Consider the following 15,416-nt stretch of genomic DNA (forward strand, 5'->3'; position numbering starts at 1 on the left):
AAACTAGCAAACTGCAGTAAAGGTCTTCCTGAGCCTCCCAGCCTGGCAAACTGTGACTGTGTGCTTGGTGTGGAATGCTGTGTGGACAGCACCTTTGACACTCACAGCTGTCCTTATTAGACTTAGCCTGCGAGTGCCGGGCCCAGGTGTTACTCGCGTGCCTCCAGATCTCAGCTGCTGTATCTACACATCACTGTGCTCTCACTTGTTCCACCTTAAGCAAGTTCACACACCGTTTAGTTGTGGTTGAATGTGTGTAGCGTGACCTTGTTGAAGTCTGCATTGCCAACACACCGTTTAGTTGTGGTTGGATGTGTGTAGTGTGACCTTGTTGAAGTCTGCGTTGCCGATTCTTGTGCAGCCAACACCACCATCCCCTCCAGAACTGTTCCATCTTCCTAAACGGGAACTGCCCCTCTCCCCATTCCCCTTCCCCTAGACCCGGGCACCCACCATCTACTTCTTTCTCTATGGATTGGATGGCTCTAGGGACCTCATGGAAATGGGATCAGACATTGTTTGTCCTTTTGTGACTGGCTTCTTTCACTCAGCATAATGTCCTCAAGGTTGAACCACATTGCAGCCTGGGTCAGAATTTCCATCCTTTTTAAGGCTGAATAACACTCCGTTGTGTGGATGGAGCACATTTTGCTCGTCCATTTATCTGTTGACGGGCACCTGGCTTGCTTGCACCTTCTGGCTGTTGTGAATTATGTGAGACTCAGAGATGAGCGTGTCCTTGTCTTGTTGAAGTTCACCAGTTTAAATTGTTTCGTAGATATGGATGCTAACAGGCGATAAACTCGAGACAGCTACTTGCATTGCCAAAAGTTCACATCTGGTGTCTAGAACACAAGACATTCATATTTTCAGACAGGTAAGTATGTATCTTAATCACTTTGAATTTTTAAACATTTATCTCACACAAATAAAGCCTATTGTTTTTCTCAGAATATATGTTCAGTTATTTACTAATCACTAAATATCTTTTTAAAAAGAAATACTGTAATTTTTTTAATTTATAAAAACATGTTCAAATAGATATTTTTAACCACATACATTAATAATGATCAAAAGCTGCTTTTTGACAGATTGAACAGACTCTAAGTTCAAAAGTATTTTTTGGTTATACTATTAGTATTATTTTTTACTATTTTAAAAGAGGCATACTGCAGTTATTTTCAATTTGTAAAAATGTATATTGATAAAAAATTACATTTTTCTGCAAGTTACACATATTACATGTTGTCCGAAGCTGCTGTTGTGAAACAAGCTATAAATACAAAATAGGAATGTGTTTTTAATCACTGCCATTTTCAGAGCAAGTGCTGCCTTAATTAGTTCAAAGAAAATTGATAGAAATGATCTAAGTTTATGTGTTTACTGTATGTATTAGTTATGACTAAATTTAATTCAAACAAAAAATAAAAATTTCTTATTCTTGATTGATGGTGGGTGAACAGACATTCTGTGTCTGCGTCTGTTCTAAATGAATCGCTTGCACCTACAGAAGGAGTTATTTGAATATAATTTACATGTAAATGTAGTTTGTTTTGAAGCATCAGAATCGCAAATTAGGCCCTGAAGACTACTATTTGCAATTAAATTATTAATGCTTCTGATAAAACTTCAGATCAATTTTTGTTGACTTTTCAGTGCTATAGCACCACAAATTAAATTTTTCACAATAAAACCTACCTATTTAAAGATGAGTCTGAGATTGTTAATTTGAACCACATGAAGCTTTTAATTTATTTCGGTCCTATTAATAGGACTATTAATATATCATTTATTTTATGCTCCATAAAATCTCCACAGAAAGAATATGAAAAACCAGTTACGTTGGTTTCTGAAATGTTTTTGTTCTAAAACAAAGGATATTTCAAGATTATGACTTAATTTTACTCTTTTAGGTTTTTTAAAAATCCCTCAGACACTGAGTAAAACCTAATGGAGTAAGTTGAAACCCATGGCAGAGACAACACGAGCAATTAAGTATTTTGCATTATTTGGCCTATTATGAAAAGAGATGTATTTACATAACACCTTGGTTTGCGAGCGTCCTGCCTCTTACCCGATGTGTGGCGATGATGTGTGGCGATGAGGAGCTCGGCCTCCCTGGGCTCTGGTGCCCTGTTGGGTGGAAGCCTCGTTCTGCAGAGCCATGTCCGTGATGCTGCCAGTCAGTGACTCAGCAGTGCTGCTCCCCACACCAGCCTACCCTGGCCTGTTGCTCTGATAAATAATCACCTCGTGGAAATTACAAGAAAATTCTTAATCATTATCGTTGTATGTTAAGGGAGTATATTTATAAAAGGCAATTACTTTCCCAAACTATCCAGAGGGTAATTATTAACTCACAGGCACCCTTTACGTAAATTTCATCATCAGTGTGGGGATTCCACTGCATTCCTCACTGTAAGTTTCCTGCTTGCAGTTGCCACAAATGTGAAAATGATTTGTGTTAACTGAGTGGTAGACACACCCAGCACTGCCGGAGGAATTGGAAAGGACCTTCTTCTGTGTCCAAATCCTAAAGCTACTTTAGTTTCAGATGATAACCCCAAAACAGTCCACCGTGACTCTGCAACTAATGCCCTGTTTCTCTGTGCCTCTAACTTAGACAACATTTTAATTTGGGATTCTTTTTTCTCCCTTAATGGAGGTAACCAATCGGGGAGAGGCACATTTGGAGCTGAATGCATTTCGAAGGAAGCATGATTGTGCACTGGTCATATCTGGGGATTCTCTGGAGGTAAGGCTAGACCCTGAGTGAGTACATGTGTGTCTGTCTGTGTCTCTGAGGCAAGGCTGGCCCCTGGCCGAGCGTGTCCGTCCATCCCAGTGCACCGAGGGCTTGTTGAGTCGAGTGCTTTTGCCTGTCTGTGCTGTTTCGGCAGTCTCCGTTCCGTAGCCGCTGCACCTGCCACTCTGGAAAGCAGCCCCAGCCTGAGGAGATGTCAGAGCTGGATCTCAGCGGTCATTACTCCTCCTTTACACATTGAGAGTCTGAAAGCAGGGCTGGGTCACGGTGATTGTTACTCCTCCGTTAGACATTGAGAGCCTGAAAGTGCTGCAGGAAACCTGGAGCAGGAGCGACAGGAGCCTGTCCAGCGCTGTGGTTCTGGCTCTCTGTCCTGTCCACGTTGCATCCGCTGGAGCAGGAGTGTCCAAAGTAGCTTCATGCCTCGTTTTCCTCGCACGCGTGGCCCCCGGCTGAGAGAGCTGTGGCACCGGGGCTGGGCCTCCCCCTGCACAGCTTTTGCACAGGCTCATGGACTTAATTGTCCTGGACCTCTGTGTTGCTAGTGTCCCCAGAGCAAGCACTCCAAGAAATCTGGCAGAGGCTGCCCCAGAACGTCACTGGGTCACATGAAGTTGTTCAAGAAAGTCACTAAGGCAACCTGGATTCCAGGGGAGGGGGATCAGACCAGAAGGTCATGTCGTAGCTCAAATCACAGAGGATTCTCTCTGGTACTTCAAGTGGAAGAACTTCTCTGGGCAGGAGGATGGTTCCGTGTTATATAGAATTTCTTCCCGTGATTTTTATATTTTCCCCTGTCCGTGAGTCTTGTGAAATGATTCACAGAATACTGAAAAGATTGAGAACGGTGGCGTCTGTTGGCTTTGCTCCCGTGGTTTTGCACTTTCTGCATCACACAAATCTGGGACAGTGTTGTCGACCATAAGGCGAAATAACACAGGCTTTGTTGTCCAGGTTTGTCTAAAGTACTACGAGCATGAATTCGTGGAGCTGGCCTGCCAGTGCCCCGCCGTGGTGTGCTGCCGCTGCTCGCCCACGCAGAAGGCCCACATCGTGACACTGCTGCAGCAGCACACGGGGAGACGCACCTGCGCCATCGGTGAGAGCCGCCCACCCCGCTCACGGGGAGGTCTCCAGAGAAACCCGCAGGCTGACATTGATGGGCAGAGTTTGTTCCATCTCTAAAACTAGACTGATTTCGTCTCTATTCATGGAAGTTTCTGAAATAGCTGCTGATGGTAACAAATGAAAAACGTGATGATGGATGGGGTTTTATTTTATCTCACTTTTCTTGCTTTGCAGGTGATGGAGGAAATGATGTCAGCATGGTTCAGGCAGCAGACTGTGGGATTGGGATTGAGGGAAAGGTAGGTTCCCCCTTTTATCAACACATCAGCACACACTCAGCACACAGCACACATCAACACGACTCAGCACATGCTGGGCCATTGTACACTCAGCACCTACTCAGTGCACGTCAGCACATGCTTAGCACACACTCGGTCAGCACACATCAGCACGTGCTTAGCACACAGCACACATCAGCACATGCTCAGCACACAGCAGACATCAGCACACGCTCAGTCAGCACACACTCAGCACGTGCTCGGTCAACACACATCAGCACGTGCTCAGCACACAGCACACGCTCGGCATACAGCACACATCAACACGACTCAGCACATGCTGGGCCATTGTACACTCAGCACCTACTCAGTGCACGTCAGCACGTGCTTAGCACACACTCGATCAGCACACATCAGCACGTGCTCAGTGCACAGTCAGCACACACTCGGCACACACTTGATCAACACGTGCTCAGCACACTCGTTTAGTACACCACATACGCTCGGCACACACTAGGTCAGCACACGTCAGCACGTGCTCAGCGCACACTAGGTCAGCACACATCAGCACGTGCTCAGCGCACACCTAGGTCAGCACACGTCAGCACGTGCTCAGCGCACACTAGGTCAGCACATCGCCAGCACGCGCTCAGCGCGACACTAGGTCGTTATCATCGCACGCGGCTCAGCGACACGGAACAGCACATCAGCACGGCTCACGCACAGTCAGCACAATACCGCACAATACCAGGTCAGCACACGTCGCGCACGCGTTCGCCATCACCAGGTCAGCACACGCCAGCACGCGTCGCCATACCAGGTCAGCACATCGCCAGCACGCGTCGTTTGCGCCAGTCAGCAATAACACCGGCACACACCAGGTCACATCGCCAGCACGCGCTTCAGCCAATACCGAGTCAGCACACGCACGCGTTCGGCGATACCAGGTCAGCACACGCCGTGCTAACGTGCTCAGCGATACCTGGCCTACGCTAATCTCAACACATACTCATTGCACGCTTGGTCAGAACACATGCTTGGTGAATGCACACTTGGTCAACACGTGTGTTCAGCACACAGTCAGTCAGCACAGCCTGAAGAGCCTGGTGTGTCCCAGGCACTGAACTGTACATTTGAGTAAAGGAGGAATTGGTCAGAGTCCCCTGCTTCAACCCCACATTTCATAAAGACGATCCTGCCACATGCATTAGAGCCCAGCCCTCGGCAACTTGCTGTTGGCGGAGTGGCATGCAGGGAGGTGTCACTCTTAGTCACCTGCCCTCGGACTCAGTCCAGATGTCAGCAGATTGGCCAGCAAGCCTTTCCGTGGCCTCCCTCCTGTTCCCACACGCCATTCTCTGTGTGGTTGCCTGTGTCTCCTGGCTGAGCTGTGGTTTGAGGTTCATCTTCTGTGCCAGCCTTATCTGTGTTACGCTCTCTTTATCCACAGTCACTTAAATGTTAATACAGACACACCCAAAAAGACCTGGAAAATTCACCCAGCTTAAGCAAGTGTGGCTTTTTCTTTGGCTACTTCCTTTCGTAATGCCTTACAACAGAATTGTGAAAGAGGAGATAGATTATTTCTTTAAATATGAAAAACGGAGAACTGCCTTGAAGAAGCCCAAGATGATAGGCGCGTCCTCCTACAGGGCTGGCCCGTGCTCAGATCACAGGGGCGTCTTCCGACAGGGCTGGCCCACGCTCAGATCACAAGGGAATGCTTCGACAGGGCTGGCCCGGGCTCTGCGACTCTGCTGACTCCTGTGACACCCACAGACTATCGGAGCCGAGCTCTCCTGAAGCGCTTGTGAGAGCCTGGGCTGGTGCTGGGGGCTCTTCCTGCCCCTGTGCCTAAGACCGTAGGACCTGTCCCCATTGACATAGCTGAAGCTCTAAAAGTCCTGCAGAGAGAACTTCAGTCTTTGTCAAATGTAGGCTGAGTTCTAAAACTCAGCTTTTGGAGTCTGATTTCCAGTGTCCGCAGTGTTTGAAAGGCCCCGTGTGCTTTTCTTTCAGGAGGGGAAGCAGGCCTCGCTGGCGGCCGACTTCTCCATCAGGCAGTTCCGGCACATTGGCAGGCTGCTCATGGTGCACGGACGGAACAGCTACAAGAGGTCAGCGGCACTCGGCCAGTTCGTCATGCACAGGGGCCTTATCATCTCCACCATGCAGGTACTGAGCCTTCTGTGCTGGCACCGGGGAGGGCAGCGTCCGGGAGAGGGGGTGCTGAGTGCTGCTGGAAGTACCTGGGCTGTGCTTAGGAGGTAGTGAGGCCCCTGAGAGGCCTGGGGCCACAGGTGCTCGTGGAACTGACGGTTGTCTTCGTCTGTGCCTCTCTCTCCAGGCTGTGTTTTCCTCAGTCTTCTACTTCGCATCCGTCCCTTTGTATCAGGGCTTCCTCATGGTGGGGTAAGTTACACTCAGCACCTGCCAGCTCATCCAGGGGAGGACATCTATTTTGGAAAAAAACAAAACAAAACATATATAAAAGATTCTTGATACAGTCATCATTTAGAATGAATAATACTGATGTAAAAACAACATTTTACTTGGGTGAACTTCAAGACAACACCTGCACACTTGTTCCTCCTGGGATTTTCTTACTAGATTTTGTTTTCAAGTGGAAGCCATAGTTTGTGTCAGGAACTGTGTTGGATCTGAGATTTTTAAAGGGTCCCGTGGCAGAAGGCGGAGGGACAGAGTGGCCACTGACAAGCCCTCCCGGCTCTCTGCAGCTGCCCTCCCCTGGCTGGGGCTTCGTCCTGCTGTGGGGCCTGGCCAGCAGTGGAGAACAGTGAGCGCGGGGATATAGCGTGGCGTGCGTCGAAGCAAACACCGTCAGTCTCTCCCGGGCAGGAATGGAATCTCATTTTCAAAGATAACAGCACCAGGGCTGTGCGTGGTGGCTCACGCCTGTAATCCCAGTGCTTTGGGAGGTTGAGGTGGGCGTGGGTGGATCACCTGAGGTCAGGAGTTCGAGACCAGCCTAACATGGCGAAACCCTGTGTCTACTAAAAATGCAAAAAAATTAGCCAGGCGTGGTGGTGTGTGCCTGTAATCCCCGCTACTCGGGAGGCTGAGGCACAAGAATCACTTGAACCTGTGAGGTGGAGGTTGCAGTGAGCTGAGATCATGCCATTGCACTCCAGCTTGGGCAACAAAGCCAGACTCCATCTCAAAAAAAAAAAGTAAAGATAACAGCACCAGTGTCTTAGAAAAGGACACCAAAAGTGCAGCAGGCATGCAACGTGCATTGAAAGCTGAGCTGATTTTGCCGACCACGCCTACCTTATCTGCAAAACAGGAACTTCCTGTGAAGGGTGAATAGGTGGGAATTTCTCTTTTCCTCCTCCTTTGTGGTTATGCCTAGAAATGAAATCAGTGTGACTGTTCATGTTGGCAGCAAACTAAAAGCGGCCTCTCCTCTGCCGCTGACCTCCCTGACCCCTGCAAAGCTTATTCCCACCTTAACCAGGTTCTACCCCACAAGGAGTCTCAGAAAATCCTTTAATAGTAACAGCTGCTGGCCTCAGTGCTCTCGGCATTGAACATGCTTTCATCCCCACCTTGTCCCCACTTCATGTGTGAGAAAAATGAGAGATCCAGAGAGCTCAGGAACTCGCCCGTGGGAGGCCCAGCTCAGACCTGAGTCGTCAGGGGCTGCCGCCGGGTGCTCCTCCTCCCCGTCACGCAGCCACCGAGCTTACCCCAGGTCCACAGAGAAAACAGAGTCCTTTCTCCCTGCAGAGCTGTTTCTAATCCGCAGTCTAAACACCATTTCACTCGACAGCTCCCTGAATCCCAGGAATTCCTCACAATTTTAGCAAAATACAGGGAAATATCAGTCTGTGCGTGTATTAGGTTTTTGATAAACATGTGAGGTTCTCTTAAGTCACCTTCTTCCCAAGTCACAATCCCTGAGAGGCGCCCGCATCATCCTGAGCTGTCCAAGGAGCATTGCCATGCACAGAGACGCACTGGGTCTCCGCCTTCCTTCCCTCTCCAGTCTTCAGGTCCTCTCTGTCCTCTGGCCTCCACACATGATGTCCCCTTGGCCTAGACCACTGCCAGATGTCCCCATTGTCCTTGCTTCCCCGGGAGGCCCCGGCCCTCCCACGCTGCACCTTCACACCCCCATTGTCCTTGCTTCCCCTGGAGGCCCGGCCCCCCCACGCTGCACCTTCACACCCCCGGCCACACAGTTGTATTTCCAGTTAGCGTCCTATTCTGCATGCTCTGCAAGGACAAATCACAACGTATATCAGGTTCTCATACCTGCTGTGGGTTTGTCAGCGTGAACTTCAGTGTGTGTGAATTTCAGAGGAGGGCCAGACTCTGGCGGATTCTAGGCCCCACACCCCAAGCCTCAGGACAGCTGAGTTGTGGGACTCACAGCTACCAAGACTCCTGGGGCACCTGCCTCGGACTCCACGTCCTTCGCCTGCACGTGTTAGCACCGTTCCTTCCAGGGTATCAGGAGCCTGTCCTATGGTCTTAAAAATCACTTTGAATAAAGTAGGTAAGAGCCTGGGGAAACCTTCGCATGTGTCTTCAGGCTTCTCTCACCCCTAGCCCTTCATCTTGGCACAAGTGCCTAGGTTTTAGACCCCTGCCTGCTATAATCACACAGGGAGTAACCCCGTTGATCGTGATCGTAAGCATTGCAGACTCCCGTTTTGTGGCCCACAAGGAAAGTGCCATCATCGGCCCTGGGCTATCCTGTCCACTGAGGCTCCCTCAGCCCCAGTATGAGGTAGCACAGGATGACACTGTGCATCCATGGTGTCACTTGAGCCTTATTTCATGTCTCTCTGTGACCAAAGAATGTCCCAGCAACCTACCAACTCATAGCCCATACAGTTGATGGAAATCGTGGTAGGATTTGTGCTAATATTCTCAGCTTCCCATGAATTTCAATAATGTTTTCTGTAGTACTTCAAACAAAGGGGAAAAATCCTAAAGGTGCAGTAAGTGCTAACTCTTTTTAAATAGGTTTTCCCATCGCCTACATCTTTACAGTGATTATTACGTTCATGACTCTTTTTTTGTTTTTTTTTTTTCTGAGACAGAGTCTTGCTCTGTCGCCCAGGCTGGAGTGCAGTGGCGTGATCTCAGTTCGCTGCAACCTCTGCCTCCTGGGTTCAAGTGATTCTCCTGCCTCAGCCTCCCTAGTAGCTGGGATTACAGGTATGTGCTACCACGCCCGGCTAATTTTTGTATATTTTTAGTAGAGACGGGGTTTCACCATGTTGGCCAGGGTAGTCTCGAACTCCTGACCTCAAATGATCCACCTGCCTCAGCCTCCCAAGATGTTGGGATTACAGGCATGAGCCCTTTCACCCGCCTAGTTGCTTTTAAATAGTATCGAATTTGCACAGTAATGCTGATTGCATCTTGAGTTTGAATAGTGTGCTTCTTCCTTGGAAGTCATAGAAAAGCATAACCATTCTCACCTTCTTTCGTATTTTAAAAATCATGGATTTGAAACATTGAAAGGAAAATGTAGGGGACCATGGAGATTATTCTTTAAAGAACTACTGCTTGGGTTAGCGAGGCCTGGATGCCTGCCTCACAGCCCGAGTGCTCCACGGTGTCCCCAGCTCCTGTTCCTACAGCTCTTCTTTATAGTGGGCTTTATGTAAAGTCACTCTGAGTGTCCGTCACGCAAGAAATGTCTGTGACTTTCTTAAGCACTCATACTCTGAATTTGGTTAGGTGGGAGCTTTGGAGGGGCAATGCTTTTAGTTAATCTTTGAAAATAAATAATGAGTTTGCCTTCACCTAAGAAATAAATACCAAGAAGTGAGCAAAAAGCAACATGGTGTTTTTACAAAATAACATCTAACTAGACCAAAATCATGGCTGTGATAGAGAAACTGGCTCTAGAAGCTAGAGGACAGTTGACAGAATTTAATTCCACAAATATGGTTTTCATCTGCGTTCATTTCATCAGCTCTGGAGGGAACTGGTGGCCGAGGTGACTTTCCTGAAGCAAGAGGCCCCAGGAGCAGGAAGGACTAGGCATACTCAGTGCACAGCAGGGAAACCAGGGAGGGACCAGGGACCCTGGGGGCCACGAAGGTGGTGATGGGGAACCCTAGGGGCATGGGGAATGGGGCAGCAGGAGGGGCTGGGAGAGACAGGATAGCCTGGGGAGGCTCCTGTGATCCCCAAGCCCACCCTGTCCTTGCTCCCCAAGCAGGCCTAGGGAATGCCATGCCCTCCGCCAGAAAGAGAGCTCCTAGGCCAAGTCCTCATGGGGAACCTCTGTGGGCTGCAGCATTGTGCACTTTGGCAAGCTGGAGGCTCTGAGAGAGACTCCTGATCTCATGAGCCCACAACTCATGTTCCACGGAAATGCTTTGGGAAACGCTAGTCTGAACTGGCCGGAGGTGTCTCCCCAGTGACTCTGGCAGCTGCCCGCAAGGATCTCACACACAGCGCCACGGCATAGCAGCCATTCCTGGGTGTGGGTCTCCTTTATGCCCTTGCTAGTGACTCAGATGGAGAGCCTGTGAGCGCTCTTGTTAAAGTTAGATTGAACCTTAATTGAGCACCAAGAAGGTGCATGACATTCCGAGAGAGAGCTCTGGGCAGGAGGAGCACAGGCAGGTCCCTCAGGGAGCCGTGTCCAGACTTGCAGGAATGGGAGGCTCTGTGGGTTTATCAGAGAGGGTCTTCAGAACTTCTGCTTCCAGCCATGATTGGAATAACAGGAAACAGATTTATCTTCCAAGCCTAATCAAGTGGAAAACATGAGAAAACACATGAAACAAATGTTTTCAGACATTGGATAGGAAGCCGTGGGGACGGTGGTGCCTCTGAGAAGAGAAACAACTCTCCCACATCTAGAACCAACAGCCAGACGGCCTCGAAACCTCCTGCTCAAATGTCATTTGGCTCCTGAAACCTCCGTGTTTCAACAGCCAGACGGCCTCGAAACCTCCGTGTTTCAACAGCCAGACGGCCTCGAAACCTCCGTGTTTCAACAGCCAGACGGCTCGAAACCTCTGTGTTCCAATAGTCCTTGTACCTGAGATGAAGTTTCAGCCAGCCCTGTGTGCACATCTCAGAGGAGGGCCAGGCCTGGTGTCCTTAGGGCTCCCAACCCAGCCCAGGTTGGCACAGACTCTGCCACAAACATCATGACACACTGAGAATAAACTGAGATGATGGACTTCATAAAAATTAAGTTTTTGCTCTTCTAAAGACAGTGCTAATCAAGTAAAAGGCAGACAAGAAAGAAATACTTTCAATACATATTTCAATACTCGATGAAACAACTCAGTTTTTTTTTAAGATGAAATATTTGAACATCCATCACAAAAGAAGACATAAGAATGGCAGTAAGCACAAGAAAATGTATTTAACATCATTAGTTACCAGGAAAGATAAATTTAAGCCACAGAGAGAGTTAAGGCTCTGCCACCGCGGAGGCCAAGCCGAAAGGCCGAGCGGCGTGTTGGCAGGCGGGCAGCAGGGCGGCACTGCTGGCGAGAGTGCAGATGGTCCAGCCACTCCAGAAAGCAGACTGGCAGTTTTTATGAAATTAAACATTCACTGTCCATGCCCCAGCAACCTCCCTCCTCAGTGTTCACCCAGGAAAAAGGAAAACACTCATTCTTCCACTCAGACTGGCACCAGGACTCTCACCACTTCAGCTGTGATCTCCACAGACTGGGAAAACACCAACGGCCATCCGCCGGGGGGTGGAAGAGCTGCGCTGTGTCCATCGCCCTGCAGCACAGAGAAAGCAGAGGACACACTCGGCAAGGTGGGCGAGCCCCAACACCACTGGCCTGGAGAGACCCACCCGCAGAGAGCAGAGACCACCCGGAGAGAATAGCCAGGTGTTAGAGAGCTTGCGGGAAACAGCCATTTTTGTGGGACTCGCGGCAGCAAGGGAAGCAGGGGTCTCCCACCTGGCGCATCACAGGCCTCCCCCTGGCGGGTGACGGAGATGCTCTGCGTCATGATCACACCGTGGTTCCATGACGCTTGTCAAAACTCATCGCTCACATGCTGAAGGTTACACCTCCAGAGAGTAGGTTTATGAAAAGGAGGCAGCAGTGGGGTTTTTGTTGTTAAGGGCTGAAGAGATAAGGAGATTTCTGGCATAAGTAAAGCAAGAGTTCTCATAAATGCACATACGGAAATCGTGACTGCACGTGGTCCTTCCTGCTGGTGTGAGCGAGTCACAAGCCGCACGGCTGAGTGTCCACATGCCTGTGTGCACGCAGAACAGGACGCCCGCCCTCGCCAGGCATCGCCAGGGGATGACCTGCCATCTTAACTCCTGGTTGGGCTCTCCTTGAATTATTTGTCCCTGTTCCTAAATCCTAAGCAGAGTGGGAGTTGTTCAAAGAAAGTTAACAAAAGTGATTAAAGATTTCGAGGGAAGTACAGCAGTGTTGTACAAGTTCAACCCAATAAATTAAAGTTGAATTTCTGGATAAAGTTCTCTGAGCATGTAGATGTTTAGTGCCCAGCAGTGACCCGTCAAGGAAACAATGTGAGCTAGACTAAAAGTACCTTAGAAGAAAACGTTTCATATAGAACCCACAACAGTTTTAAAAATAGAACAGTCTGTGACCATGGGATCTCAGTCATATTAAAACAGAATATAGCCTTTAGGTATCCGCATGTTTCCAGGCTACAAGATCACGTGGTGTCATGGGTGTTTCTGGTTCTCTGCCACGAGGTCACTTTCCCAACCTGAGATAACTATGAGAATGCTTTCTCATAGGTGACAATGTCATTTAACAACAACGACAAAAAAAACCCCAGCCAAGTGCAGTGGCTCATGCCTGTAATCCCAGCACTTTGGGAGGCCAACTTGGGAAGATTTCTTGAGGCTAGGAGTGTGAGACCAGCCTGGGAAACATGGTGACACTCCATCTCTACAAAAGAACATTAGCTGGGCATGGTGGTGCATACCTGCAGTCCAGCTACTCAGGAGGCTGAGGTGAGAGGATCAGCTGAGCCCAGGAGGTCAAGGCTGCAGTGAGTCATGATTGTACCGTTGTACTCCAGCCTGGGCCACGGAGTGAGACCCTGTCTCAAAAAAAAAAAATCCCAGCTCCACTTCCGGCCCAGCTCCACTTCTGGCCCAACTCCACTTCCAGGACAGTGGGAAGTGGAGTAGATGGGTTCCTCCCTGCTCCTTCTGCTAAGTTGAGCTTGAAACTGTGGGCATCACACACAGAAGGCTCTGAGTGGGGAGCGAGGTGAACAGAGGGGCAAGGGGCGAGGCGGCAGGAGCTCCCCACATTTTCCAACAGCTGGAGCTGAAGGAGCCGGCAGCCTGGAAACGCCCATGGGTGCAGAAATTTAAAATTTGAAAGTCCCAGCGAGGGCCCAGCCTCTCCAACCGCAGGTCCACAAAAGGGGCGCCAGGACGACAGATGACTTTCAGATGATCGTCACTCTACTCCACCCAGACGCCAGGCAAGGGCTGTGCCCGCCTCCCCCTCCCCAAAAAGGCAAGTGGAGAGCTGAAAGTGCCACTTCACGAGATGTAGCAAGGCACCCAGCATCTCCAGGGTGATGGAATGGGAGGCAGGACTCCATCCCCAGTGTCGGGGATAATGAGCCCCTCAGTGTCAGTGGAGGCCGCACAGGGAGCCTGAACCCCTGCCCCTGCACAGCAACAAGAACAGTGCCCTCTTCTCCCCACCGCAGCAGGGTCAGCACCCTTCAGAAAATTCAGAGTCTCATACGCAGTACCCGGAATGTCAAGGCTTCCATCAGTCCCTTGCCATACCGAGAACCAGGAAGATTTCAAGGTGAATGGAAGACAGGCAACAGAAGCCAGCCCTGAGATGGCAGAGATGCTAGAATTCTCTGACAAAGACTGGGAAACAGCCATTACCAACATACTTGGAGCAAATGGCAAAATAGAACAGCCCAGCAGACAAGATACAGAGCAGAACCAAATGGAAATCTTAGAGATGAGAAATAACCCAGACAAAAAATGCCACGACTGGGCTTAGCAGCAAAATAGAAGGAACAGAGGAAGGACACAGTGAACTGGAAGATAGAAAAACAGAAAGTCCTCAATATGAACAACAGAGAGAAAATTGACTGAAAAAAAAAATGGATCAGAGCCTCAGGGACAGCAAAATGGTAACTGTACCGTTTGTGCCGTGGGAGCCCTGGCCTCTGACCATTGGTGCCATGGGAGTTCCAGGGGAGAAGGGACAGGGCAGGGCTAGGAAAGTACTTGAAGGAATAAAGACTGAAAACCTCCCTGATTTGGCAAAATACATAAATGTACAGATTCAAGAAAGTAAGCAAACCCTGAACAGGATAAAGTCAAAGATAATCGTAATCAAACTGATGAAAACCAAAGACAAAGAAACCCATTGAAAGCAGCCAGTGGGGCAACAGGGTATGTTGGGGATAATTGGAAACCGTGCAGGCAGAGGGACTCAGGTGCTGGAGAAAGGCCTCATGGGCACGGGATGCTGCAGCCAGTGAGGGCCACTTCCAGAAGGGAAAGCAGGTGTTGGCAAGACTTGTGTCCAGCAGTCCCTAAAGAATCTCCAAGCTCAGCCATGAAGGGTCAGTCCCGTTAAGAAAAGGACAGAAGGCGCAGAGGCAGCCACCCTGTGTGTGAGGGGATGCACAGACCGCAAGCAAGCCCGTGAAACGATGCCCGCATCGTCAGCCACAGAGACCAGGTTAGACCACAGGGCGCTCCGCCTCACACCTGCCAGAATTGTGGGGAAGAGTCACAGAAACTGGGTAGCTCTTATATTGCTGTGGGAGCATAAATCCTACTATCTGGAAGATGTTTTAACAATTTCTTTGAAAAACTATACCACCACCATGTGACCTAGCACCCACGCTCCCGGGCGTTTATACCATCTCACTCGGCACTTCTGTCCAGACCTAGCACCCACGCTCCTGAGGTTTATACTATCTCACTCGGCACTCCTGTCTAGACCTAGCACCCACACTCCCGGAAGTTTATACCATCTCACTCGGCACTCCTGTCCAAAATAAATGGAAACTTCGCCAAAAAATCTGTGCAGTGAATATTTACAGCAGTTTTATTTGTGATAATCAAAAACTAGGGCTAACCCAGATGTACTTCAGTGGTTAAGCAAACTGTAGTTCATTTGCCTGCCACTAAATAGTAGTCAGCAATAGAAAGAAATTACCTACTGATACAGCAGTAACCTAGATGAATCTCCAGAGAATTGCACTGTGTAAAAGACACCAATCCCCAAAGTTAGCCTGCTGGACATTCTTGAAATGACCAGATTAGAGATGGGGAACAGATTCTTGGTGACCAGGGA

At 49.2% G+C, this 15,416-nt stretch overlaps 1 protein-coding gene across 15 annotated transcripts in view; it reads left to right on the top strand.

Annotated features, from left to right (window-relative positions):
• The window catches only part of ATP9B (ATPase phospholipid transporting 9B (putative)), a 287,191-nt gene that overhangs the window by 252,871 nt on the left and 18,904 nt on the right, over window positions 1–15,416 (top strand). For all 15 annotated transcript variants that reach the window (XR_002518773.2, XR_002518774.2, XM_009192938.3 and 12 more), the window contains 6 exons: window positions 779–877; window positions 2,666–2,755; window positions 3,719–3,863; window positions 4,067–4,131; window positions 6,130–6,285; window positions 6,458–6,522. Coding sequence is in view for 13 of the 15 variants with exons in the window: in XM_009192938.3 (XP_009191202.2) it covers window positions 779–877; window positions 2,666–2,755; window positions 3,719–3,863; window positions 4,067–4,131; window positions 6,130–6,285; window positions 6,458–6,522 (620 nt within the window). In the remaining 2 variants the exon portion in view is untranslated. The remainder of the gene's footprint in view (window positions 1–778; window positions 878–2,665; window positions 2,756–3,718; window positions 3,864–4,066; window positions 4,132–6,129; window positions 6,286–6,457; window positions 6,523–15,416) is intronic.

The sequence above is a fragment of the Papio anubis genome, chromosome 19 (assembly GCF_008728515.1).
Source record: "Papio anubis isolate 15944 chromosome 19, Panubis1.0, whole genome shotgun sequence".
Taxonomy (NCBI): Eukaryota; Metazoa; Chordata; class Mammalia; order Primates; family Cercopithecidae; genus Papio; species Papio anubis.